General features: G+C 47.3%; 1 protein-coding gene across 1 annotated transcript; it reads right to left on the bottom strand.

The window, feature by feature from the left end:
* Positions 1 to 22,526, bottom strand: nup210 (nucleoporin 210). Its single transcript, XM_068307178.1, has 40 exons — positions 21,744 to 22,526; positions 20,367 to 20,506; positions 18,358 to 18,489; positions 17,465 to 17,561; positions 17,065 to 17,215; positions 16,591 to 16,723; positions 16,317 to 16,475; positions 16,074 to 16,142; positions 15,879 to 15,985; positions 15,203 to 15,343; positions 14,956 to 15,093; positions 14,665 to 14,820; positions 14,389 to 14,578; positions 13,596 to 13,741; positions 12,552 to 12,770; positions 12,294 to 12,467; positions 11,830 to 12,022; positions 11,458 to 11,564; positions 11,066 to 11,170; positions 10,509 to 10,610; positions 10,284 to 10,412; positions 10,082 to 10,209; positions 9,873 to 10,008; positions 9,736 to 9,798; positions 9,220 to 9,399; positions 9,058 to 9,138; positions 8,855 to 8,986; positions 8,571 to 8,729; positions 8,217 to 8,308; positions 7,939 to 8,113; positions 6,475 to 6,650; positions 4,728 to 4,948; positions 4,271 to 4,407; positions 3,548 to 3,662; positions 2,955 to 3,101; positions 2,629 to 2,879; positions 2,356 to 2,554; positions 1,927 to 2,046; positions 1,401 to 1,478; positions 1 to 1,051 (listed from the first exon to the last, which is right to left on the bottom strand). The coding sequence occupies exons 1-40, from the start codon at positions 21,896 to 21,898 to the stop codon at positions 948 to 950; spliced, it is 5,637 nt and encodes a 1,878-aa protein (XP_068163279.1). The 5' UTR covers positions 21,899 to 22,526; the 3' UTR covers positions 1 to 947.
* Positions 22,527 to 27,138: the final 4,612 nt, after the last annotated feature.

Raw genomic sequence — 27,138 nt, 5'->3', positions numbered from 1 at the left:
GTAAAAGTTTTAATTGGAAAAAACAAGCAAATATTCACAAGCAAACACTCCAGTCTGAATTTCGAGATGTGATTTTAAGGCAAGACGATGAAAACATCAGAATCTCAAACATACAGTAAAACTTGATTTTTCTAGCTAACATAAATACAGTTGTCAAATACAAAAATCTCATTTAAAACAAAGTCACACCTTGAAGTCCTGACATTTCAGCGCCGCTCCAGTTCCTCCTCCTGTGTTTTCACATTTGACTTTTCTATTGAAGGAAACGAGCTGAAGGTTCACATTCCTTGACTGTTTCACATTTATCAGACAGTTTCTGCACCAATCGAGGCTCAACGACTCCAGACGAGTCGTGGACGAGTGGAGGTTCCCTAAAATGTCACAGAAGTAGAACCGAACGTGGATCGTTCACCTGCTTTGGATCACACACACACATCAGACGGGTTCCTCTCCCACAGGGGGGGTCAGTCGACCGGATTCTTCACAAAAAATGAGAACATGTGACTTCTTTCTGCCACACAGAACACAAAGGGACGTCCTGAGTCGTTAGAGTTCACATGTCCAACCTGATAAGGACATAAAAAAACAACAGAAAAGCCAAACAGTGATCCGGCCTTTTATGAAAAATGAAATTTAACCTCAGAGTGGTGTTTTCTTTTGATTTTTAAATAAAATAATTTTCATTAAACACACATAAATGAAAGAATTGAACAATTTCCACACACAAACAAAAACAGCCCTGTTATCGGCCTGCAGCTGTTAGCGCTGCTGCTCTGAAAGGTTCTCTTCAACCAGAAGAAAAGATTCACAGACAACGACTGGAAGGTTGGGATTCTGCATCACCCCCCACACCTGACTGAGGAACGGGGGCACATTCATAATCTGGATTAACGGGAAACTCAATGCAGTGGTGTTCAGTGCTCGTGGGGTGGAGGACAGCAGCGTCATCAGGACTTGTACTCTGGAGAGTAGAGGAACGACCGGTGGACGCTCTGCAGCTCCGGCCGCGGCGTTCTGTGGGTGAAGGAGTTACACAGAGGAGACTCCACACCTGGGGGGGTAAAGAGAGGAAAGCAGTTTAATACAGCCAACCTGTAGAAAATATATACGTGTGTGGATTATAAAGAAGGAATAAGTGGAGCGTGGCGGATGTGGGAGGAAAAGAGATCAGGAATGAAGGCCAGCGTCTGAAACATCCTTCAGCAGTGAGACATCCATCCGTTCATCCATCTGATCGTACGCTCCATCCGTTCATCCATCTGATCGTACGCTCCATCCGTTCATCCATCTGATCGTACGCTCCATCCGTTCATCCATCTGATCGTACGCTCCATCCGTTCATCCATCTGATCGTACGCTCCATCCGTTCATCCATCTGGACTCAGTAAGGCGGTTCCTACCTGGGGAGAGCGGGGGCGTCCTCTGGGTGAAGGCGGGGTAATAAGTCTGTTCCCTCGGCGTGAACACGCTGTGGAGGACTGGGGGGACAGAAACACACACACACACACACACACACGGTTTAACACAACCTTTGGTCAGTGAGATGCTAATCTGCAGGGATTGATTACGTTCCTCCAGTGGGGAACAAACTGAGTGGGCGGAGCCAGAAGTGTTAACTTGACAGTATTTTTAAATGTCATGAAGCTCCAGCTGCAGCCTGATTACTGACTGCAACTGTTTTCATGTGATGCAGCTGAAAAACACAAATTTAAAGGAAGGAGAAAAAAAGCCTGGGTCCATCAGATTATCCACATCCTGGATTTTAATGTAATCCAACAAACTGTGTGGAAATCCATCGACAACATTCACGTGGTGCTGAGAGCGAACGCAGCCTCGTCCTGGAGCCGCGCTGACCAGAAGATAGAAGCATGAAGCTGTTTTCACAGCTGACGTGGAGCCTGTTCCCTGACACCAGTGAAGACCCACCGATGATGAGGATGGCCGTTCCCGCCAGCAGAGCAAACAGGGTGAAGAACATCATCTGGTAGCTGTTGATGAAGCTGTGCAGGGAGTGGCCCCCCTCCAGGGGAACAGCTGGAGCAGCAGCTGTGGGCAAAGAGGAGAGGAGGAGACACACGGCTGTCAGGACGTCTTCAGACCCACACCAGACAAAAGCGTTCCTGACGACACACCAGTTCACCAGTTCACCCGGTTCACCAGTTCACCCGGTTCACTAGTTCACCAGTTCACCCACACACGTTTCAACACCCAGTGAACAGACCCCTGAACAGCCTGAGCACTACTGAAGGAGAAACCGACTGACCACCACCAGGGCTGATCTTTCTGACCCCGACCTTGACCCCGACCTTGTCTCTGATCCTTGACCCTGACCTTGACCCTGACCTTGACCCTGACCTTGTGCGCTGGCGTCGGCCACGTGGACCAGGGTGACCGGGACGAGGAGCGTCTGGCCGCTGGCGGTGCTGCTGATGGAGACGGACGCTGAGACGGCAGCGTGGGGGTCCACGGCGCTGACGGTGAACCTGGAGAAGCTGGGGGGGCCGGGGTGCACCTCCTTCTCCTGGACGGCGATGTTGGGGGACGTGGACACCACCTGGGGGCGGGACGGAGACACGATGTGAACCAGCCCCCCACACTGGACCAGTGGCGTGTGTCTACCAGCCTGACCTCCAGGCCGGACAGCGCCCCCGGGGGGCCGTAGACGGTCAGCTCCGCTGACGGGTGGGGGCTGGACAGCAGCAGCTCTGATTGGTCGGTGTAGAGGCCCGGCTCTATGGGCAGCACGGCGCTAACCTGTTCCCCGGAGAAGGCCCCGCCCTTCAGGACCGCCCTCACCTGCAGGTCGGTCATGGACACGCTGAGTGCACGGGTCTGCTGCTCCGTCATTGGCTGCAGGGTGACGGTACAGGTGTAGAGGCCTGATGGGAAATCACACACAAATAGAACTGTTTATTTGACCTTTGACCTGTGTCCAGGGTGTGTGTGAGCCGTACCGATGCTGGGGTCGAAGCCGGTGTGTGTTCTGAACGCGTCTCTGGTGGACGGGTCGACGGCGTCGCTGGTGAAGCTCAGCTGACAGCCGACGGAGGTCTGGGGCTGCAGGCGGGACACGGCTTCGGTCTGGGGGGAGGAACAGGATCCTGTGGGGGGACACGGAGCCGACGAGACAGAACAGAACACAAGATCACACTCAGGTGAGCGGGTTTCTTTAAAAACCAAACGTGTCGTTTGTTCAGACGTGGAGGAAAAGGTTTACGCTAGTCCGCTAAAGCTAAAGCTACGGCTAGCAGGTTAGCTTAGACAGCTAAAGTTAACAAGAGGTTAACAAAAACGGGAGTGACCCCCAAACAGGGGCAGCGAGCCTCGGAGGTTCCTGCTCCCCCCCAGCCTTGGTGCTAAGCTAAGCTAAATTAAGCTAAACTAAGCTAAACCTTCTTTGATGAACTGCTTCTGGTTTTCTCCTTTAAATCTCTGGATTAATAATCTGTGGTGCGCTGGCCGACACCCCCAGGTACTCCAGTAGTACTACAGTCCAGTATGTACTAACACTCCAGTAGTACTCCAGTCCAGTACACACTAACAGTACCTAACAGGTTGGTTCCTCTCTCTCTGGTGGTCAGCAGGACTTTGGTCTCCTTTCCGATCCGGACCGGGGTCACCGGCCCCAGAACGGCGGTCCTGGTGGACGCCCCCACCACCACCTGCAGAACCCCCCAGGGAAGAAAACATGATGAATCCTCATCAACAAACTGTTGGTAGAAATCAGATCAGAAATAATTAAGTTTGTTTCTCCATCAATGAGCTGCTGGAAAACGTCTCTTCAGTTCATGTGAACACGCGTGTGAACGTGTGTGAACACGCGTGTGAACACATGTGAACACGCATGTGAACGTGTGTGAACGCATGTGAACACGCGTGTGAACACCTCCAGCTCCAGATGGAACCACCTTCAGTTCTAGTGGTCTACATGGAAACACGCACACGTAGAGCTGAGGATCAGGAGGATGAACACGTGACGCGGTGACACACGGTTCATTCATGACTCTCTGCAGCATCAGGAACACGCCTGAACAACACGCGTGTTCCTGAGAGCTGATGACATGCTCAGTGCTGCACTCTCACACTGATTGTGATTTATCACTGAGGATGAGGATGGACACGACCTCTGGTGTCTTACTGGTGACCTACTGGTGACCTACCGATGTCCTACTGGTGACCTACCGATGTCCTACTGGTGACCTACCGATGTCCTACTGGTGACCTACCGATGTCCTACTGGTGACCTACCGATGTCCTACTGGTGTCCTACCTCAGTGAACGTCTTCAACACGCCAGCTATCTCGTAGAACACGGTGGCCGCCCCCGGGGCTCTGGCTACGGCTGCCCCGCTGTGGGGGTCCACCTGCAGCACGCCATTGGCCGAGGAGCTCCAGCTGCCCTGGGCGCCTGAGACGGGAGGACCAAGTTCAGGATTAACAGAATCGTCTAGAACGAACCCGGATTAGAAAAACCAGACTCAAGGTGATTCAAATGAACACAACATGAAGACGTGTTTCATCCCTGGAGGACATGCGATCAAACGTGGAGCTTCTGGGTAATCAATCAGAATGACTCGCCTGAAGACTGAAGACCACAAACGCATAAACAGCTTAGAGCGTCCGTCACTAGCGTCCAAAATAAACCAAATAAAGCCAACAGTTCATCTGTTGTCCCTGGTTTCCCCTGATCCCTCACTATGATCACACGCGTGTGAACCCCAGTCTCACCGTCTGGGCGGGTCAGCTGACACTGGAAACACACCACGTCCCCCACCACCAGCCTGCCGGCCTCACGCGGCCCGATGGCGTGCTCCACGGGGATGGGAACGTAATCGGCCACGCCCACGCTCCTGGTGTCCCGCACCGCCAGCAGAGTGAGGCCCACGTTGATGGTCCTCACCGTCAGGGTGTGGTTCCCCGGCCCGGGGCCCAGCTGCACCAGGTCGTCTCTGTGGGACACACAGGAAGTTCAGCCTGGAAACGGTTCAGGAGGTCCAGGAAGTAGATAGAATAAACTAAATACACCCAACGACGTCTGGAGGATCCACATCGGACCCACATGGACCGGAGCTGAACTACAGAATGTGGATTTACACCAGAGGAAGGTGGGTTGTGTTACCATGTTACTATTAGTTAAAACATACGGAGTTACTACAGGAAGTCCTCAAGATACAAACATCTGACTAACGAACATTCGTAGATCAAAACAACCTCCAGTAGGAACTAAATGATGTAGGAACCAATGTTGTCCTCCAGTAGGAACTAAATGATGTAGGAACCAATGTTGTCCTCCAGTAGGAACTAAATGATGTAGGAACCAATGTTGTCCTGTAGGAACTAAATGATGTAGGAACCACTGTTGTCCTCCAGTAGGAACTAAATGATGTAGGAACCAATGTTGTCCTGTAGGAACTAAATGATGTAGGAACCAATGTTGTCCTGTAGGAACTAAATGATGTAGGAACCAATGTTGTCCTCCAGTAGGAACTAAATGATGTAGGAACCAATGTTGTCCTGTAGGAACTAAATGATGTAGGAACCAATGTTGTCCTCCAGTAGGAACTAAATGATGTAGGAACCAATGTTGTCCTGTAGGAACTAAATGATGTAGGAACCAATGTTGTCCTCCTGTAGGAACTAAATGATGTAGGAACCAATGTTGTCCTGTAGGAACTAAATGATGTAGGAACCAATGTTGTCCTCCAGTAGGAACTAAATGATGTAGGAACCAATGTTGTCCTGTAGGAACTAAATGATGTAGGAACCACTGTTGTCCTCCAGTAGGAACTAAATGATGTAGGAACCAATGTTGTCCTGTAGGAACTAAATGATGTAGGAACCAATGTTGTCCTGTAGGAACTAAATGATGTAGGAACCAATGTTGTCCTCCAGTAGGAACTAAATGATGTAGGAACCAATGTTGTCCTGTAGGAACTAAATGATGTAGGAACCAATGTTGTCCTCCTGTAGGAACTAAATGATGTAGGAACCAATGTTGTCCTGTAGGAACTAAATGATGTAGGAACCAATGTTGCCCATCCCTGCCCCCGGCCCCTCCCTTGACTTCAGTGGGAACTGGTCTGAAACCTTCGAGGGAACAGACCAGTAAACAGACGCTGTGAATCTTAACGCTGCTGTGACTCCAGGTGGTTCTCTGGACACAAACAGTCTGAGCGGAGGGGCGATCTGGAACACGTCTCTGGCTGAGATTATCCAGACTGTCAGGGATGCATCACGTGTGGATCAATGAGGTAAATGTACAGCGTGTCAAATATATCCGCATTAAGCAAGATCAATACTGAGCTGAGGGTCCCTGCTCTGGTTTTAACGCTGCAGAAATAAAAAAAAACAATGATGGATAAAATAATTTACATGATAAATGACACTGCTGTGCTTCTTGGGGGGGGGCTAATGTGTGGGAGACATTCATGAACCCTTACCGTTAATGAACGTAGAAACCAGAGCTCAGACGTACCGGTTTGTGTAAAACCTGAGGTGGGAGTCAGAGGCGTGGAGCGTCTCTCCTGTGCTGGTGTGGAAGTGGACGGTGAAGGTGAGCACTGTGCCCAGGGGGACGGTCTGCAGGCGGTCTCTGCTGGGGGTGTGGAGGGCGGGGCTGGTGCTGAGGCGCACGTAGGACACAGGAACCACCTGAGGGACAGCAGGGGGGGCAGATGTCACATCAGCCCCTACAGTTATTTTAGAACTCCACTTACATTCAGACACATGAACAAACGCGCTGACATATCTGACTATCGTCCTGCAGTTCCCCTTTCTGCCACAACCCCCTGGGGGCAGCACTGCTGTGTTCACACAGCTCTGAACCCCCTGTTGTTCTGTTAGCGTCTGAGCGTCAGGCTCAGGTGTTTCAATGTGAAGATAAAACACTGGAGGACAGTTCCTGGAAGTGTTTCCTCCTTCGTTTCTGTAAGAATTAAATTATCAGGATTAAGTTTACAGTAAACTAATCTGGATTAAAACAAACACGTGATTAACGAGTGATGCTTAACGATAGATACTGGAACTAAATGTACGTATTTTAATATGATTACATGTTTTTAACCTGAGTTATTGTCCACTAACATGACATTATGGGCTTTTAACACTTTTCTAGTGATTTTCGGTGTCTTTTTTTTTAAAAGTGTTGTATAGTCAAGAACAACTGAACGACCTGAACCTGTACTTTATTTATTCTGTGTTTTAATGTCCTGTAATAGTTTCTCGTCAGTCTGAGGGAATAGTACTTTAGTATTTAGAGTAGTAATAACATTACTTTAGTATTTAGAGTAGTAATGACATCGCTGTAGTATTTACAGTAGTACTGACATTACTTTAGTATTTACAGTAGTACTGACATTACTTTAGTATTTACAGTAGTAATGACATTACTGTAGTATTTACAGTAGTACTGACATTACTGTAGTATTTACAGTAGTACTGACATTACTTTAGTATTTACAGTAGTAATGACATTACTGTAGTATTTACAGTAGTACTGACATTACTTTAGTATTTACAGTAGTAATGACATTACTGTAGTATTTACAGTAGTAATGACAGTACTTTAGTGTTTAGAGTAGTAATGACATTACTGTAGTATTTACAGTAGTAATGACAGTACTTTAGTGTTTAGAGTAGTAATGACATTTAAATAACCTCAAACGGAGTTTATAGACTGACATTTCAGCTCAGCTTACAAACAACCTCTCAGAACCAGCTGTGTTTGTATGTTGAGGACCACCTGTATTATCTTATTGAATCATAACTGAGTTCAGTTGCTTTTCATGAATCCAGGTCGTCCGGATCTTTAGTTGTATGGGACTAACGTGTATCTTGTACAGTAGTGACCTGCAGGTCAGGGACAGGTTTCCCCACTGATACCCAGGAACATCTTTTCTAAAGCATGAGGCGGTTTTCCTGCCGCGGCTCCGACACCCACCCTCACAGCCAGGACCAGCGTCTGGTTGACACCAAAGGGCTCCTGGGACGTGACGAGCAGAGAGGAGACACCCGTCAGGGAGCCTGAGGACAGGACGCCCTTATCGTCCACTTGAGCGGTGACGAGCTGGTCGGGGCAGTCCAGGACCCGGTAGGACAGCCCCCCGACACCGTCCCTGTTGGGAACAGACAGTCAGCTCTGGGATGGCCCCTTAAAGCAGTGCTGCAATGAAAGCTGGACAAATCCAAGGGATTATTTCCTAAACGTTCTTAATTTACCGGTTAGTCTGGAGCTTGAGGGCGGAGTTTGGAGCCATCAGGATCTCCTCTGCCTTCACCTCAGGGTTCAGCATGTGCAGCTTGTCATAGACCTGGATCAGAGACTGTAATTAGTGCTTTAATTAGTGCTTTAATCATTTACCACGAGTCACATGCTGTAGTTTAACGCTGTCAGAAGCTGGAAGCCTTCAGCTCTGACTAATCTGCAGTCGTATCGCTCCAGAGTAACTCCAGAACTCCAACCCGAGTTCTGATCCAGACGAAAGGAACCAACCAGGACGTAACATAATCTGTGTACAGCTTTATTCATACTGGGGCCCAGTACAGAGCGCTGTCCTGTTACAGATACTACACCTGGATCTGGATCTCATCTGTGAGCTCCTGCTGACCCCCCAGCAGCTGCTTCACGCTGGGGTCCGTGACGCGGAGCACCACCTTCAGGCCCGTCCTCCCTCTGGTCCTTCCTGTCACCCTCATGCCAAAGTTGTGCTCCGACTGGAGCTCCACGCCAGCCTGGGGGGGTAGAAATAGAAGCAGTAGATCAAATGAAAAGTTAACACCAAAGGTGGGGGCCAGAGGCTGATGGGAAACAGGGAAGGTCCTCATCACAATCATAACAGAACGGTAGAAAACTTCACCTCGGCGTGTCTTGGCTCCACATCCACGATGTCCCTCTTGTTGGTGGACCAGTGGAAGGTGAGGGGGGGCGAGGCGCTGCCAAAGGAGAAGGGTGTCTGGCTGCTGGTGAGGCCCATGACGTACACGGGCATCTGTGGAGGAGAGGGTGAATGGAGCCGCTCCACCTTCATCTGTTTATGTCCAGTGATGATGACAATCACACCTGTGCTCCCGTCTTCACCCGTGTGGCGGGGGCTCTGATACGAACCCCCACTAGCTGCACCACCTCCACTTCTACCTGGTCCTGAGGAAGAGAAGGAACAGTTTCACTGTGAAATCAGAGCAAGACACGCGTGAATCCACAACCCCCCCGACGCGGCGTCACCTGAGACACGACCAGCAGCTTCCCCGTCTCAGCGTCCACCGCCTGGACCACACCCGTCACCGTCACGTTACCGGGGGCCACGCCCCGGACGTGCCCCATGCCGTTCACAGAGGCAATTTTCTCGTTGGCGATGGAGAACTGGATGTTGGACTGAGGCTGAGGCCCCCCCTCAGAGGTGATCTGGAGACGACACCAAAGGAGATTAAAGAAAGAAAAATGGATCGAAGCGATCTGTCATCATTCACTGGAAGCTATTATCTGTTACATGTTCAATTACTCCAGATAATAACACGGCAGTCAGAGCGCTGAACACGTGTCACTGAGTTTATTAAGAAACCATCAGCAGGATTATGGGATGGATGGTGAACGGATTCTGAGCAGAGCGTGAGCCCACTGGACGTTAGCTCCAGATGAATTAAGCGTTCAGGAGCCTCCAGGCAGGAATTCTAGAAGATAAAGGAGGAACAGACGAACCCCCCTGCAGACAAACGGGGGTCGTTTCCTTCTCACACACACCTGCATCATCGCTCCTATTAACAGGGTCATTCTCCTCGGGATGAGTTTGAACGGTGGAAAGACCTAGAAAATAAAACGGTTGAATGATGAAATGCGTGATGCCTCATTCTACTGACGCTGATGGACCCAGACTCCACCTCTATCTGTTGGGGTGCAGATGTGATCTTTTTCCCAGCTTTATCCACCACGAAGGCGGACAGACTGGTCTGACCGATGGAGACCCCTCTCACCAGGAACACGGCTGTGTCGTCTTCTATCGACTCTGATAGTTGTCTGCAAAAAACACGTCCAGACATTAAATCAGTGTGTAAAAGTTCTAACTCAACTCAAACAGCTCTTTCCTCACCTGAGAGAAACCACAGCAGACGCTGCCTTCAGTTTAAGGTTCATGAAATTGAAATTGCTGACAAGGAAGGGCTTCTTATTGGAATCCAGGACCCTGACGTAAGCTCTCACAGATTTTCCGATCTCCACCTGCAGTGGAGACGACCGACATCAGAGAAACGCCTTCTGGCTCCGACAGCTGAAAGTCTGAAATGAACACTCACCTTGTCGACGACTCGTACGTAAACCTCCAAGATGTCGGAGACGTGAACCGAGGCCGTGGCCGGCGCTTGAAATGCCAGACAAAGATCATGAACGATCACCTTCACCTCCCCCAGGTGAACAGGAGACACCTGGACACACAGAAACCACAGGATGTTTTCTCTCTTCTCTCCAGTCAATCTGGCTTTTCTTGACGCAGCGTGTTGAACCACAGCAGACGTTCTTACCTGAACCGTTCTTTGGGCCTCCTGGAAGGTCACGTCCACGACCCCACCAGCGCTGGCGTTCACAAAGAAATAACCCGAACCTTCCTGCAGAGCTAAGTTCGCCTGCAGTGAGAACACATTCTGACGCTCATCATCACGTTCATTCATCCTCCTGAACACCAGACCATCGTCTCGTCTTCAGCTGCTGGTCCAGCAGTCGTTCTGGGCTGAAGGAAGCCAAACTGCAGGCCGGACACCTGTGGTCTCCAAGGGGGGCTCTGACAACAGTCCCTCTCTAAAATCCTCTTACACAGGTCACTAGCTGTTATTTAACCCCGACACCTGCCAAGAATTACTCCTATATCAGACAGGATTGGGGGGGGGGGCATATATAAGCTTCCACTGAGTCCCCAGAAAAGTTTACATTTGGAGTCCTTCACTTCTGCTGGAATCAATTTCTATTTCCCTTTTTTCAACATATAAAATACGGTTTATGATGAAAGATCAAACACATTTTAAGTCCTGAAATAAGTTTGTCAGGTTCCTGCTGTGGGATTTGAACCCCATGTGTCTCCTACCTGCACATCTGGGTGGTTGTATACGGTCACAGCATCAGGGGAGATCTTCACGTCTTCCACCAACAGCAGATCCAGAGTGGCTGAGACAGGGGTCAAGGGGTCGTACTGCCCAGACGACGATGGAACGCAGATCATTAGTGATATGATCACAAGTGCAATTATAACAGAAATTAAAAGTGAACTTGGTTCTAGGAAGAAAAATAAGAATGAAACTGAAATAAAGGAAATTTAATTACATGTAGAAGTTAATTATACCAAGCATGATGGAAAAGGCTAATGACACACAATTCTATTGCAGCTGGACCGTCATTGGTCTATAATGAAAGTTAGAATAACTGCTTCTCCGTTATCAGAGCGTCCTGAGCTCCGTGTGGTGGGGGGCGTTCGCTTACCGGACTGGGAACTCTGGCTGCTTCTAGATGTGACACCTGGTATCCCAGAGCCGTCGCCGTGACAGCAGCGACGCCGGTCTGATGATGGACGAGAACAGTCCGCCGTCCTGTAATGAAACACTGATTAAATGAAGACCAGCGACGCAGTCGATCATCTCTAATCTATAAAAACAGAAAAAGTACTAAAAAAAAAAGGATTCCACCGGTAGGTGAAGGGATCATTTAGAATTACATCCAGCAAGAGCTCTCACGCCTACTTTTAAACTCATTACTTTAAAAAATGCATCGAGAAAAGAATCATGTGAGGCGGACATCCCAGCTTCAAAAAAATGGAACCAAATCTATTAGAAGTTGAGGTCAAATCTGCTTCACCATGAAGTTTCATCTGTTTGTTGGCGTCCTTGAGCTGCAGCAGCTCCATGGGTTTAGACGCTTCGACGCTGGCGATCGACACCTTGGACGACTTCCACAGCATGTTGAGGGAACTGAAGTTGTCAAACTTCCTGCCTTGTTGGTCGAATGCAGCCAACTCCAGAACGGGATGGCGGTAATTTGAAACAGGCACCTGGGAGGAGATACTCTTGATCAATCAGACGCTAAAGATAGGATTGAAACACTTTAAACAGCGATGTGTTCTTTCCTACACCAGTTCACACTGTGGTTTATATGGTACGTGTTCCATTTATGAACAAATCAATCGATCCCCTCAGAGCACAACGGGACATGAAGAAACACCAAAGTGACGTATTTCCAGGGTCTTGTGTGACCGGAGGCAACGGATGAGAGAAACAAATCAATCCTGGTGAATAAAAGTGCCTCCAGGCCCCCGTACGTACCACCTGTTTGTTCTGCTGCAGCAGTGGGCAGCTCAGGTCCAGCTGGGGGCTGCTGTACACTGGGGCCAGGGTGAGGCGAGATGGGGGGGCGCACACAAACCTGACCACGGCCATCTCCACAGCAGGATAAGGATTGGTGACACTGGCCTCGTTCCCCACCATCACCTCCAGCACCTGGAGCGGAGCAGAGACACCAATGCATGTTGGTACAGGGAATAAATACCAATTTGGGGAGTAAACCAGTGAAATAAAGCCCACCTGCTCCCCCAGGACCCTGCAGGCAGCTCTGACCCAGTGCTGGTTGTAGTTGTGAGATAAGGGACTGGTCAGAGTCAGGCTCACGCTGTCCTGGTCCTCAGCCCGCAGGTGACAGAAGAACTTTGATGGCTCTAGAACCCACGGCCGCGGGCCGCCTTCAAACAGCATGTCTTTAGATGACCCCAGAGTCACCACGGCAACGGATACGGGGTCCACTGCCTGCCAAAAAACATCATTTCATCAGCCGTGGCGAAGAAGTTAAAGCAGGAGAGCGAGGATGAAATGCGTCAAAAATGTCAAAATACGCAGATGTTAATAATAAACACATAAATATGAGTTGTTGGATAATTCTGTGTGAGTACAGAATTCATCACAGAGATGTTGGTGACACTAGAATGTGGGTGTTTAAAATGACGAGTTCAGCGTGTGGGTTCTAAGAGGAACAGGATGTGTGCGACAGCAGCTCACAGGAAGAGGAAGGAAACTATTGGTTCAACATTAAAAAATCAAAAGAAACTTAAGCGTCAAAAGTGTTGGTGAGCAGCACGTCACTGGACTGATAGCACAGCTGCTCTGAGTGAAGAACTGTTGGTGGATGAATTCATTCTCATTCCGGTGCACAAGAGAGCACAAGCATGGAAACAATAAATCACTGGAGAAAGTGCATCATGCATAATTAAAACACACAGAGCACAGAACAAACTGAGAGCATGTTCACTCACAACGATCAGCTCACTTCCACTCAGAGCGAGAGGAAATGGTGTGTGTGTGTGTGTGTGTGTGTGTGTGTGTGTGTGTGTGTGTGTGTGTGTCCTGATTAGACATCAACCAAAAGGTGTTTCAAGGTGAAGGTAAAGTTTAAGGTTATCAAACTCTTCCAGCTCCCTCCAGTTTGAAGCCTTTCCAACTCCAGTGGAATGACTTCAAATATCTGACATTTTGAGCTTTAATGAATCTTTTTTGTAAATTCTTTGTCTTTTCTCAGGTCTCCCGTCACAATTAAACACTTAGATTATTGATTAGGCACGAAGACTTTGGACTCACTCTGAGAGGGAGATACGCAGCGATGGTGATCTTGGCGCTGAGGTGGACGTTTCCGTGGGCGTAGCTGACGGTCAGCATGGTGTAGCCGGAGGCGAGGGCTTTGGCCCGCAGCCCGCTGCAGTGGTCCAGGCCCGGGTCCAGTCTCTCTGCATCAGGACCGGAGGATGACAGGAAGCCAATCGGGAAAAGAGAACGACAACATGCTGCACAAAGCACAACTGTTCACACACGTGACCTCATTCGTTCCCCTTTGGGGGTCCAGAGAGCTCTGACCATCAGCTCCACAGGCCTGGATTACTCATAGAGATCGACCCACAGAACTTCAGGATGATGAACCTCAAAAAACTGTCATTGGTCTTGTTGGTGTGACCTCACTGTTCATCGTGCCGAGACGTCACCAGTACGTCAGGGTGAAGTTACTGAGCGACTGGTGAAAACAGATTTGTGTCTCGTGAAAAAGCCGAGTTGCATTCTTCATTTCAGTAACGCTTCCTCCCATCATGAGGAGCTGCAGCTCAAAGTGTGAACTGATGACCAGATTGCTTCACTAATGGTTCACGACAAACTGGAGCCTTAAATACTGCTGTAATCATTTGGTGTTTAACAGTTATTACAGAGCAAATCAGGAAACAAACAGCTTTCATTCTAGACGTGAACACAGTGAGTATCGCCTGAAACAAACCTACACGCTTTAGTCTGACTGGTCCAACTCACACTGACTCACACCTGTTTGTGTGACCTGACCTGACCCTCCTTCATTGATCACATGAGTCCAGGCTCAGGATGGACTCACTGTCTAGCAGCTGGAAGATTCCCTGGTTCTCCTGTTCCACATGCAGGTCAAAGTGGGAGCAGTCGCTGAGCTCGGCCCGCTCGTCCTCCAGCAGCCCCAAGATCCTGAGGGGCAGATCCAGAACCTGCCCCACTCTGGCCTCCACAGGGCAAGGGGCAAAATCCATGGCCACTGGCTCCACAACATACACCTGAGGGGAAACAGGAGGGGCTGAGGTCTCATCAGAAAACCTGCGTGTTCTGTGTTAACAAACGTTTGTACAGATATTTATTTCACCTTCATTTGGCCAAAGTGTAACGGGTTCCGTAGATCGTGAGCATAAATCGTGCTGACGCCAACATCACTGACTGTTGTCATCACTCCTTTCACGGTCACCGTGGCGACAGCCGTGTTGGAGGAAGACCAGCTGAAGTTCCCACTGCCTCCAGTCGCCTGTGAGGGGCAGCAGAGAAGAGGACCGATCACATCATCCTGACACCCGTCAGAGCGGCGTGGGGGTATCTGCTGCGTACCCTGACCCCGTGACAGCTCTACAAGCCCTGCATCATTCTGAAAGAGATCCTTTACCTTTATTGTGTACTGATAAGCGCCGGCCTTGGGTTGCCATGGAAACGTCAGGATGCTGGGACTGAGAACGATGGGGTTGTAGATTTCTACATCTTGTTCATTATGGATTTGGTTGTCAAGCGCGTGGACAGTTCCTTTCTGAGGAGACAGACCACAGGAAGTGATGGAGGAGGAGCAGCACCAGACCAAAGCCGTCACGTTCCTGCTGCCGCCGTGTTTTACAGGTCACAGGTGTGATTAAACTCACTTCATCCACAACAGCACTGAGGGTGGCATCAATCAGAGTCAGGCCGTCCTGGAGCGCCTTGACGCGATGGTACGATCCGTTCAGAGAAGACTCCTTCAGCTCAAAGTACTCGGCAGGAAAACCCGTGTTAATGTGGACATTCTGAGAAATCGAAATAAATAAAGAACTGACATTCAAACAAGTGTATTTGTGTGACTCAAAGGCAGATCTGTTTCAAACCACTAGACTGGGGTTACGGTTTTAATGCCGTGTCAAGATTGTGATATGTTCATGCTTCACTGGGAACCATTTTCTCATCACTGCTCTGAAACGTTGGCTGATAAAACTCGTAGCATCGCACAGGAATGCTCTGTGTCCTCTAATGTCTTTCAGATGTGTCTTCAAGCTGCGTCTTATTAAAGATAATCAAACTTTCTTTTTTTTTTAGTTTTCCATTATGTCCTATTTTATTCATGGGGAAGCAGGCCATCGCTAATAAAAACCAAGCATGTAAAATCGAGCAAATAAAAAGAATATTTAAGAAGAAAAAAAAGCACAAGAATGCTCTTTACTAATGATAAACATTTTAGAAAAGACATCTGACTTTCACGATTCTTGTCACGTTCTCAGGAGACACAGGGTCAACTCAACTAAACCGTGGTTGAAAATCCAAAGTGATTTCGCCGTACTCGCTTACATCTGAGATGTGAATTTTGTGGCCGGATTTATCGAAGACTTCGATGAAGATGTCGTAGACGCGGCCCGTTTCCAGAACCCAGCTTTCCCCCGGATGAACTTTAAAACCTGAACATGAAGAAAAGAGGCGCTGCTTATCTTTTAAATGACACGACCATGAAACACTTCTCACTTTGTTTTTCTCTGAGTGACAAACCTAAGTATCCCGGTTCGATCACATACAGGGTGCTGTTGGGGAGGCGAGACACCCCCTGCATTCGGAGGCCTGGTGGAAGTTACTAAGAAAAATTAATCCAGTCATTTGGTTTTGGACGTACAATACTAGTGATTGAATGGGGACCGGCTCACACATTCTACACATGAAGACACTGAGCCTCAGTGACATCACACCCTCTTCACCCGCTCCTCTGTGGTGAGGAACAATCTGCCGTGAGGATACTCTTGTGATCCAGAACCACGTTGATGTGTCCCAGTTGAATAGCAGTGACAGTGGAGGTACTCTGATCCAGACTGGCTACAGAAACGTCTGCGTCCCCACGGGGGCCGACCACGCTGTTCTGGAGGTGCAGCTCATACTGATCACATGGCATCTGGAGCTCTGGACAAACGCAACAGCAGCACAGAAGTGCTTAAAAAACAGAATTTCTGCACTACACATTATTGACATCTTTTAAATGTTACTAAAAATTAAACAACTTTCACTTCAGTCAGACCTGTTATTGTGCCTTGTCTGATCTTCAGGACTTTGTACCGGATGGAAGTTCCTGCCAGCAGGTAAACGTCGTGAGCAGGGCTCAGCATGATGTTCTCCAGAATCAGCAGCCTCACCTCTGCTGCGCCCACATCCTGCAGCAGACACGTTACAGATGAGACGCCTCATTACTGAGGCTGCAATGCTCTGGAACACACCAGCAGTCAGCAGCACCATGTCACTGCTACCGACGCTGCACCATCGTTACCATGACGCACCATACCGTTGTTTCGTGATATATGTATTATGAGGAGGACAATGTTCAACTAGAAGTTATTTTACTGATCATCTTCTTCTTTGGGTGTGAACATCTTATCTTACCTGTTCTACTTGACCTTCCTTTATTAAAAATAGACTGAGAAAGTTTGAGGCTATTAATGCCTCAAAGATTAATGACTGAAGTGGAAACAGCTAAAAACTGATGTGTCCACCTTACCTTATACAGTGGCTCTTGGATCTGTGCCTTCAGCTTGGCGTGTCCTGTCTTCAGTCCTGACACCAAAATAATATCTCCCTGTTTCCCGATGCGTTCCATCTCATATATGTACGCCGGGGGGGTGTACGTAGACTCAGAAAACTTAAGTACCCTTAGGGTGAGAGCAGAGAACCGTATTAGAACCCTACTTACTACATCCCCTTACATATGACCGTAAATATTATTTATTTTCAAATGGAGACACAGTCAGGGTATTAAAATAGAAACATCACACCATTTTGGCAACAGAAAAGGATGGCTTATCAAATCAGTGCAGGTTTACTTTTTGTCTCCTTTTCATTTGCATTAAAAAAAGAACGACTAGCCAGTGGAGTTTTAGTATCAGCTTAGGGAAACCCACCGTAATGAATTGTAAGAGTCAGAGAATCCATTCACATCTACATCTTTCACTAAGGTCCAGTCGAACACCAGGCCAGAGAGGGTGCTGAAGGTGTTTCCTGCAGAAAGACAATGTCTAAATCATTAATAAAGTGTCACTAAAGTTGCACGTGTTGTGTAAAGCATAACTTTACAAATCATTGTGGAAGTCAAATTAGGAATTTCCTTACAGAGGACGTGTAAACCTTTAGCAACCAGGCTGAGGAATGTAAAACACTGTTAAACTAAAGCAGACAAAAAGTAAACCCCAGACCCAGAGTCATCATCAAAAAGAACCAGGCTGTAGCTACAGCTCATTAAACGGAGCGTCCGCCCTAAATGGAACCAGTCAGACAGAACAAACAGACACTTCACAGCAGCAGCCTGAGGGGATGAAACCAGCTCAGTATTAACGTCTGACAATGTGACGCATTACAAATAAAGGAGTGGAATATTATGAGAAGTTATTGAGTGACTGAAACATTACTAATGTCACAGGTATCAAAAATAATTATGATTTGATTTTGATTTTTAAAATAATTTATTCATAGAGGCCAAATTACACGATCATCACATTGACACAAAATCCAAAAGAGATTCACGCAAAAAAAATTCAAATCTCAAAAACAATGGTGGGATTTAACATTACTGAGTGTTCCCTGAACAGAGAAAACATCTAACTTTTTAACAGGTTTCAAAAAAGCAGACAAAATTCAAAAACCAATACAGTAATCGTTCTCCACAATCATGCTTTTCACTTTTGTCGTTAGTTTCTTTAATCTAAAACCTCTTTGCTCGTAAAAACTGGTTGGTCACTTCCTTCTGGGTTTTAATTATGACCTTTACTGTATATTGTCTAAAACCATTTTAAGTCACCTTCAGAGTCCAGTGCATGAATTCTGAGTTCCAGTGGTGAGTCCTCCAGGTGCAGCTCTCTGGTGGTCGACACGATCTGGATCTCACTGATGATGTCCACAATAGCATCACAGCGCAGCACCTGTCCTGTGACTGCAGACGGACAACCAAGTACATGTTAACACACAATATAGTCATACCTGAGATACGAGTTTAATCTATTCCTGACTGAGCTCATAAGTCAAACAACATTTATCACTGATGTCGTATCCATCCGCCAACACGCGGTAAAGAACGAGATCCGGTCTCACTGATGTCATATCCATCCGCCAACACGTGGTAAAGAACGACATCCGGTCTCACTGATGTTGTATCCATCCGCCAACACGTGGTAAAGAACGACATCCGGTCTCACTGATGTTGTATCCATCCACCATCACGTGGGAAAGAACGAGATGCGGTCTCACTGATGTCGTATCCATCCACCATCACGTGGGAAAGAACGAGATGCGGTCTCACTGATGTCGTATCCACCCGCCAACACACGGTCGTATCCATCCACCAACACGCGGTAAAGAACGAGATCCTGTCTCACTGATGTCGTATCCATCCACCAACCCGCGGTAAAGAACTAGATCAGGTCTCACTGATGTCGTATCCATCCGCCAACACGCGGTAAAGAACGAGATGCAGTCTCACTGATGTCGTATCCATCCGCCAACACGTGGTAAAGAACGACATCCGGTCTCACTGATGTTGTATCCATCCACCATCACGTGGGAAAGAACGAGATGCGGTCTCACTGATGTCGTATCCATCCACCATCACGTGGGAAAGAACGAGATGCGGTCTCACTGATGTCGTATCCACCCGCCAACACACGGTCGTATCCATCCACCAACACGCGGTAAAGAACGAGATCCGGTCTCACTGATGTCGTATCCATCCACCAACACGCGGTAAAGAACTAGATCCGGTCTCACTGATGTCGTATCCATCCGCCAACACGCGGTAAAGAACGAGATGCAGTCTCACTGATGTCGTATCCATCCGCCAACACGCGGTAAAGAACGAGATGCGGTCTCAGTGATGTCGTATCCATCCGCCAACATGCGGTAAAGAACGAGATGCGGTCTCAGTGATGTCGTATCCATCCGCCAACACGCGGTAAAGAATGAGATCCGGTCTCACTGATGTATCCATCCGCCAACACGCGGTAAAGAACGAGATCCGGTCTCACTGATGTTGTATCCATCCGGCAACACGCAGTAAAGAACGAGATCCGGTCTCACTGATGTTGTATCCATCCGCCAACACGCGGTAAAGAACGAGATCCGGTCTCACTGATGTTGTATCCATCCACCAAAACGTGGTAAAGAACGAGATGCGGTCTCACTGATGTTGTATCCATCCACCAAAACGCGGTAAAGAACGAGATGCGGTCTCACTGATGTTGTATCCATCCACCAAAACGCGGTAAAGAACGAGATGCGGTCTCACTGATGTTGTATCCATCCACCAAAACGCGGTAAAGAACGAGATGCGGTCTCACTGATGTTGTATCCAACCACGTTGACCAAACAAAAGAAAAGCAGAAAATAAATAGCTTTCTAGGTCATTTAGAAAGCATTACACTCCACCTTCTTGCTGAAACACAGACCATCACACACTCCAGAGGTCTGGACATTTTTCTACTTTGTGTAGGACGTTGTCTGTGAGATGGATTGTTTCAGGTTTTGCAGCTGAAGCTGGAGCCCGTTAGGCCACATTCAGTCACAGCGATCGGAGTCTTACAATGCTTCATTTTTTGAGTTGTGTGACTCGGCTTTATTTCTATTTATTAAGAAACGAGTCAGACGACTGCATCAACCACTGTGCCTGATTTTCTTGATCACAAAGCAAATCTTCAAACACTAGAGGCCTTATCATTTAATGGGAATATTTAAGAAATGTTGGCACAGTGGTTGTTTGTGCATGCGTGTACTTTGACATGTGTGTAAATAAATAGCACCAGAATGTCAGGTATTTACCGACATCTTCAGCCAGAATGATGCTCGTCAGCCTGGAGGGCTGCGTGGAGAGAGCCTGCAGGACGGCTCTACGAGAGCAACCTCTGCCGCTCTCTTCTTCTATGGGCTGAATGCTCGCTACCTCCGGTCTGGTGGACGTCCTGAAAAATAGTACCAGAAAAAAACAGGTTGTGAACAAGCGCAGTAACCCGATGGTGCATTTATATCTAGAGATCTCACATTTTCCACAGACACTCCAATTTTGCCACATCACGGGAAAGTGTAACCACTTAAATCAGGGGAGTCAAACTCATTTTCACCGAGGGCCACATCAGCATAATGCCTGTCCCCAAAGGGCCAGATGTAACTAATAAATGTAACTAAATGTAAAGTAAATGTAACTACTGCTGAATGTTAAATAACTCTGAATTTATTTCTTATTCTAGTTCCAAACATTACATAAACATTGGGGCGGCAGTGGCTCAGCGGTAGAGCAAAACGTCTTGAAGACAGGATCCCCCAGCCATTGGGGGTTCGAATCCCGATCCCGCCAGAAGAACCATCGGAGTGTCAGTCGACGGTGGGAGGCGTCAGCTCCCACCGTCACTGCCGAGGCGCCCTTGAGCAAGGTGCCGTGCCCCCTACAAGATGCTCATTGGGGCGCGACCCTCGTGCGCGACCCGTCACTCTGCCTCCTTGTACCTCTGTATGTCCTCTCTATACTAACGTCATGCCTACAGGCCCCTAGTGTGTGCTGTGTTCTGGGGCCTGTAACCGCCGTGTGTGTAATTAACACATACAGTATATGTACATGTGAAGTGTGATGTGTAAAAAGAATTTCCCCAAGAGGGACAATTAAAAGTAATGGTTATTATTACAGTTAGACAGAAAAAACATGTTTGTTTGTTTCTCTGTTCTAACATAAATCCTTTTCATTTGTCAGGTTATTAAACCCACAGAACTCCATCAATCAAGGATCAAACTATCAATCAATAAAGAAAAATAACATCAGAAACAAGTTAGGACATTAACTTTAAAATGGGCTAAACTACTGCATTGTGGGAAATGTAGTTTTTTTTAAAAAAGCCTCTTTGACCTTTTTTTCAAAACTTTGACCTTTTATGCTCTGGAGGGCCACATAAAGTGAAGTGGAGGGCCACATTTGGCCCCCGGGCCTTGAGTTTGACACATGTTACTTAAATAATTCATTGACCTTCGAATTTTATAAAGATAACATCCCAAGATTATTATCTGAGGTTGTTGCTTAAAATATCCCGATCTATCCAGAAGCTTCTGATTAGATGTAGAGCTAAACTTGATAACTAGTGTGTTCGTGTCCCACACGCTGCCGTGAACACACTAGTGAACACCTGACTACTCAGTGTTTTCGTGGCTCACCATCGGTAGCAGCCCTCAGTGGTTTCCAGCGTGAAGTTGATCTTGGTGCTTCTAGCGAGCGGCAGCAGGACTTTGGGGATGTTTAACTTGGATGAACCGTGAACGTCAACTACCCATAAGAAGCACAGCAGGACCGGAAGCTTCCAGGCGCACATGTCGGTTTGCTGGCAGGGAGACAAAAGGCGAATGAATGAAGTTTACGTTCGTGGACCGCGGCCCTGACCGCGCTGATGGCCGTGGTAGAGCAGTGAGTCCCGGCTGGAGCGGAGCGGCTCACGCCGGAGCGGCTCCCATCCTTTAAACGGTTCCGGTTCGGTGTGGCTACTTCAACATGTCAGCGACCGGCGGCCACATGAACACCGTCCGAGCGGCCAAAAACCCTCAACGCTCCGCTGCTTATCGTCCAGGTGCTCCCGAACTCCACCGAGAGTCGAGGTGACGTCTCCTCGGATTCTAACGCACCCAGTCTGCGCTCAGCGGCGGGGAACGACCGGGTCGCTACAGAAACCCGCCATTAACAGATGGACTTCCGGTCGGGGGTCGGAAACGTCACGCACGCGGGCAGACAGCGGAGATGACGAGGTTTCTTAAAGGGACAGAGTCACTGTGAGCTCAGGAGATGACGAGGTTTCTTAAAGGGACAGAGTCACTGTGAGCTCAGGAGATGACGAGGTTTCTTAAAGGGACAGAGTCACTGTGAGCGCAACACGCTGCCGCTGTGTAGGGGATGAATAACCATTCATAACGGTTCATAACGATCCATAACGTTTGTTTGTCTTGTTTTCTTAACGAATGGACGGATTTGCGTGAAACGGTCTCTATAGATGAAGTTTGTCCCAGAAGTAATTTAAATGAGAGTAACGATCCTGGTCAGGATGTGGATTCTGAGATGATGGTCTTGGTTGTTGAGAATTAAGTTCATGAATTCCAAGCTGGTGTTTAATTATTTTTTTTACCTTGTTATGTGTTCTCTCTCCCTCTCTCTCCCTCTCTCTCCCTCTCTCTCTCTCTCTCTCTCTCTCTCTCTCTCTCTCTCTCTCTCTCTCTCTCTCTCTCTCTCCTCCCTCCTCTCTCTCTCTCTCTCTCTCTCTCTCTCTCTCTCTCTCTCTCTCTCTCTCTCTCTCTCTCTCTCTCTCTCTCTCTCTCTCTCTACTTTGATAAATGTTAGAGAATTCAGATGTTTTCTTTTTGAGATGTGAATTCCTTTTTGCATGAATCTCTTTTGTTTTTCGTGTCACCCTGATTATCTTGTAATTTGGCCTTTATGAATAAACATGATTTTCAAAATCAAAAATCTCTATCTCTTCATATATGTTTCTATGATTCTTTATGTGAAACATTTGGTGCATATGTATTTCTTATTATTATTATATTATAATTACATATGCAATATATAATATAATTATATATTGGATATGTAATTCTTATTATTGGTTAAACTAATATGCGATAATGAAATATGTACAACACTGCATAAACAAAGCTGACCATGTAAGGTACTGAACAAAAAGCTACAAGGAAATTATCAAAAATGTAATTCTCTGAATGCTTAAAAGTTTCTTTTTCATATTTTATTTTAACTGTACAGTATTTACCTAAGCTAACTTGACAAAGTGCTTTAAAATAGATACTAACACAAAGTTAAGTACAGGCTGACAGGCTCCTAAATACATTTATTGGTGAAGTAATTGATCTGAACAACATAAAAAGGAGAGTGAACTGTATTCTAGTTGTTTTATCTTCCACATGCAGTCAGAACTTGAGCGTCATGGGTCTCATGCAGTGCTCGACTTTCTGCCCCTAGGTGTCACTGACATCTACCTGCATGTCTTCCCACTGGCTTTGGACCTCAGCAGGGAGGAGGGGAAAGTTCATTATATAACATGAGGCTTAACAGTGGAAATGTCACCTGTGCCCTTCAGCAAAAACAAGACAACATGCAAGCAAATAAATAATAGGAAAGAAAGCTGACAGGACAGATGACTGAACTCAGGTACCTTTCTAGATGTTTGGAAGTCTCATGGAGTGACACAAACATCTAAAATCTGATTTTCCATTTGTTCTTTTTTGGTATGAGATCATTTTCTGGCACCACAAATGGCCCAGAGATAATAATGTGAATTAACAGAATGTTAGTTACACATACGCCATTCCGTTGGCTGCATGATTTCTGATTCATCATCGTAGCAGCTTTGAACTTATTACAGCAATCCTCCTCCTGGCTTCTCCCTCTGGTTTTCTTGACACAGACAGAACCTTGCTTGATGAGCAGATATGCTTTGATACTTGGTGTTTCAGTTAAAGCTGTGTTGTGCCAAAGGTGACATAGTGTTAGAGCGCCGTACCACTGAAGCCCTCCACCGACCGGTGATGCCTTCCAGTGGTTTAAATGACAGCTCCATCATTGCATCTGCAGCATTGCACACGTATAATATTCTAGATATTAACATTACAAATGTGAGCTGACAAGAACTGAGCCTGGACCAACCTTGTTTGAATACAAGTCATTTTGGATTGAAAAATGACTTGTCTCTGATCAGAACAATGCTGGAAGCAGAGAAGGAAACCTGAGAAAACTATACAAACTGTGTTTATTTTGACAAATCTGCTCTCTGTGGGCTTCGGTCCTGGATTTAGATTAATCTTTGTACCCCATCCCTTCATGGTGAACTCACTGTTAGTGCTAGGAATTAGTGATTCAGTGTGGAGAGTGGCGTGAGAGCAGTGAAAACATTGCATGAATGTCACAGCGAGCGTCTGAGATATTTCATAGGGAGGGTCTCGTCTAGACGACATTCAAAGACGAGAACACGCGTGACGTGGAGCCGTTTCAGGCTCGTTTCTCACTCCAAATCTGCAGGAGTTTTAACTCAATCAGCAGCAACTCAAACGTACGTTATGTGACAGTGTGTTTGTGTTTTCAGTGGCTTCAACGGTCACAGCCTTTAGGAATTACTGAATAAACTGAAGAAGAACAAACATCCTTCCAGATTTCAGTGTCTTTTATATGACGGCCACCCACATCACACATTGGCAATATAGTCCACATAAAACATTCATCTGTGGAAAAACAGTCCCAGCTGTTGTGCTGGTTGTGGTCGTCTGGACGCACCAGCGGTCACATCCTCTCTGGGCCACTTTGGGAACTTTTCTTACTCAAAATGCTTGACTTGGTCCAAACAAGTGGTGCAAAGGGCCGCAGCGCCCGCTTTAATGCCCCCCAATGGCCGTGTTCTCCACCGGGGGCTCGCATTCACCACCACTATAAAAGGCTTTGGAGGGATCAGCTTCAAATAGTTTGGGGGGGTAAACAGCTCAGAGGCCCCCAGGTGTGGGGCACAGTTAAAATGGCCGGAGGTAAGCATAATGAAGCATAAATCAGGCTCTGGCCCCGGGGGGGGGGTCTCCTGTGTGTTCCAGGCATGTAAAGAGAACCAGGAGGAGGTGGGACGCTGTTCAGACGTGTGATTAGATTACTGACGTCTGGGGGCTCTGGACTTTTTGATCCTGGGAGGAAACTTCTTCCCACACGTTTGGGGGAGTAGAGCATCTTCTCATCTCTGGGGGGGCTGAAACGAAGCCATTATTAGTTTTCATGTCAAAGCCCCTCACACAGACTAATGGCTGGTTTGTATCGCTCTGCTCGATGCGTGTGGAGCCGAGGGCTCTGTGTGCAGCTCCATGTAACAATGACCACAGACGTGTTGTCACGTCACCAACACGCTGGGATGGATCCGTCTGTCACGGATGTTCACCACTCATTACTCAAAGACATTTTCTGAATTGCTCATTTAAAATTGTATAGAATGAGTATTTAATTGTTGATAACAGACGACACGCTCCACGTCCAACCACACCACACACTCAGGGCAGAAGTGACACAGAAGTGAACACGCCACTGTTCACTAGTTAACCCACAATCTGAAGGTGGGGTCCCACGGCAGACGTGACGTTTAACGACACCCTGGAAAGTTTTTACAAGACACAGGTGTTCACTTTCACTACGCTGCATCTGGATGTTAATTTCCTGTGGTACAGCCCCCCCACGGGGCCCCCGGCCTGATCTTAATTTAAAGAGTTCCTCTCTTCACGAGACATTAAAGCGCTGCAGCAGTGGGTGGGTATTAAATATATTGGTTATTAGTGACACTGATAATGAAAGAAATACCCAAATGGGCTTTTTTCTGTTTTTTGCACTACTCTTACAGAACACTCTCTTGTGTAAAGGATGGAAATTTAAGCCTTTGTGAAGTGACTGATAAATTAGGAGATAATGCTAATCTATATATTTATATATCTCTCTGAGCTCACATTACAGCAAACACTATTCTCTATCCACCTTCTTAACCTTTACAGAACAATCAGCCGCTGACATCATCACCATTATCACAATGACGTCACCACCACTGTTTTAATGAGAACACTTTCATTCTTTTGTGAACAGAATTAGAGAAGGGTTTCTTCTCTCTGCTCAGAGAACAAATAAACTCAGCGTATCCAAGTTCAAACTTTATTCAACTGTCCCAGTGAGAAATAGAGAAAGTGGCCATGAGGCACAGCATTATGGGGCAGGGGTGCAGGCAGTGGGCTGGGGCAGTGGGCTGGGGCAATTAGTCCCAGCATAAGTCACCATTCAAACATGCATGAATGAGAAATTACAACCGTGTGGGGTGCAATTACCTCCCCCAAATCAGTGTGTGTCAGATGACATTATCTCTGGCTGAGAGTCATTACTGAACTGTTTCAACGCCCCGAGGAGGAAGAAGAGGTCAACTACTGTGGGGGGAAGACAGCGATCGGCCCCCGACTGAGGACATCTCTGGAGACGCGGGGCCAAGCGCTCTAAACTCAGGGCACAAATGAAGCAATGGTGAAAAAGACACGAGGGGTGATTTACACATGAAGTAAGAGCCGATTGCTCTGCACCAGACATGGATGGTCGTTATGTCGTCATGTTATTAATGCTCATATTCACACACGCTGATACACACCTAGAGGCGTTCATCGCAGAGCGGCTGTTTTTTCCTCGTATTGTTTCACGTTATAAATGTTCTAAAATTGGATTATCTCTTAAGATTGAAAATTACACAAAAGGAAAAGATATAATTCAGTCTAGAGAGAAATTTAATACCATCTGGGGGGGTGTTCAGGGTTTAACTAGCGCAGCTGCATCTGTGAGGAGACTAATGATCCGGCTGCTGACTCATCTCTGTCATTGATTAGTCAGGGGACCCCTGAGACAAAGTGCTGGTGGCCCCTGTGGCCCCTGGGCCCGTCAGGGCCAGCTATTCATCCGCCGGGGCGTCTTCTGTCTACACTTATATTAATTATTTAAACAATGCAAAAAAGAGACGATTGAAAAGATGTTCCAAATAGGACTTTTCTAGAATCTGTT

This window comes from Antennarius striatus, chromosome 2 (genome assembly GCF_040054535.1).
Source record: "Antennarius striatus isolate MH-2024 chromosome 2, ASM4005453v1, whole genome shotgun sequence".
In the NCBI taxonomy this organism is placed as follows: Eukaryota; Metazoa; Chordata; class Actinopteri; order Lophiiformes; family Antennariidae; genus Antennarius; species Antennarius striatus.
The sequence above is the reverse complement of the archived record's forward strand: the minus strand, read 5'-3'. Positions and strand labels throughout refer to the sequence as shown.

Excerpts from the sequence above, each read along its gene's own strand:
- nup210 (XM_068307178.1), bottom strand. The coding sequence starts at position 21,898 with ATGTGCGCCTGGAAGCTTCCGGTCCTGCTGTGCTTCTTATGGGTAGTT. Across the intron at positions 10,413-10,508 it reads AGGCCCAAAGAACGGTTCAG|GTGTCTCCTGTTCACCTGGG; the intron begins GTAAGAACGTCT and ends CTGTGTGTCCAG. Across the intron at positions 4,408-4,727 it reads TCAGCTGACCCGCCCAGACG|GCGCCCAGGGCAGCTGGAGC; the intron begins GTGAGACTGGGG and ends CTCCCGTCTCAG.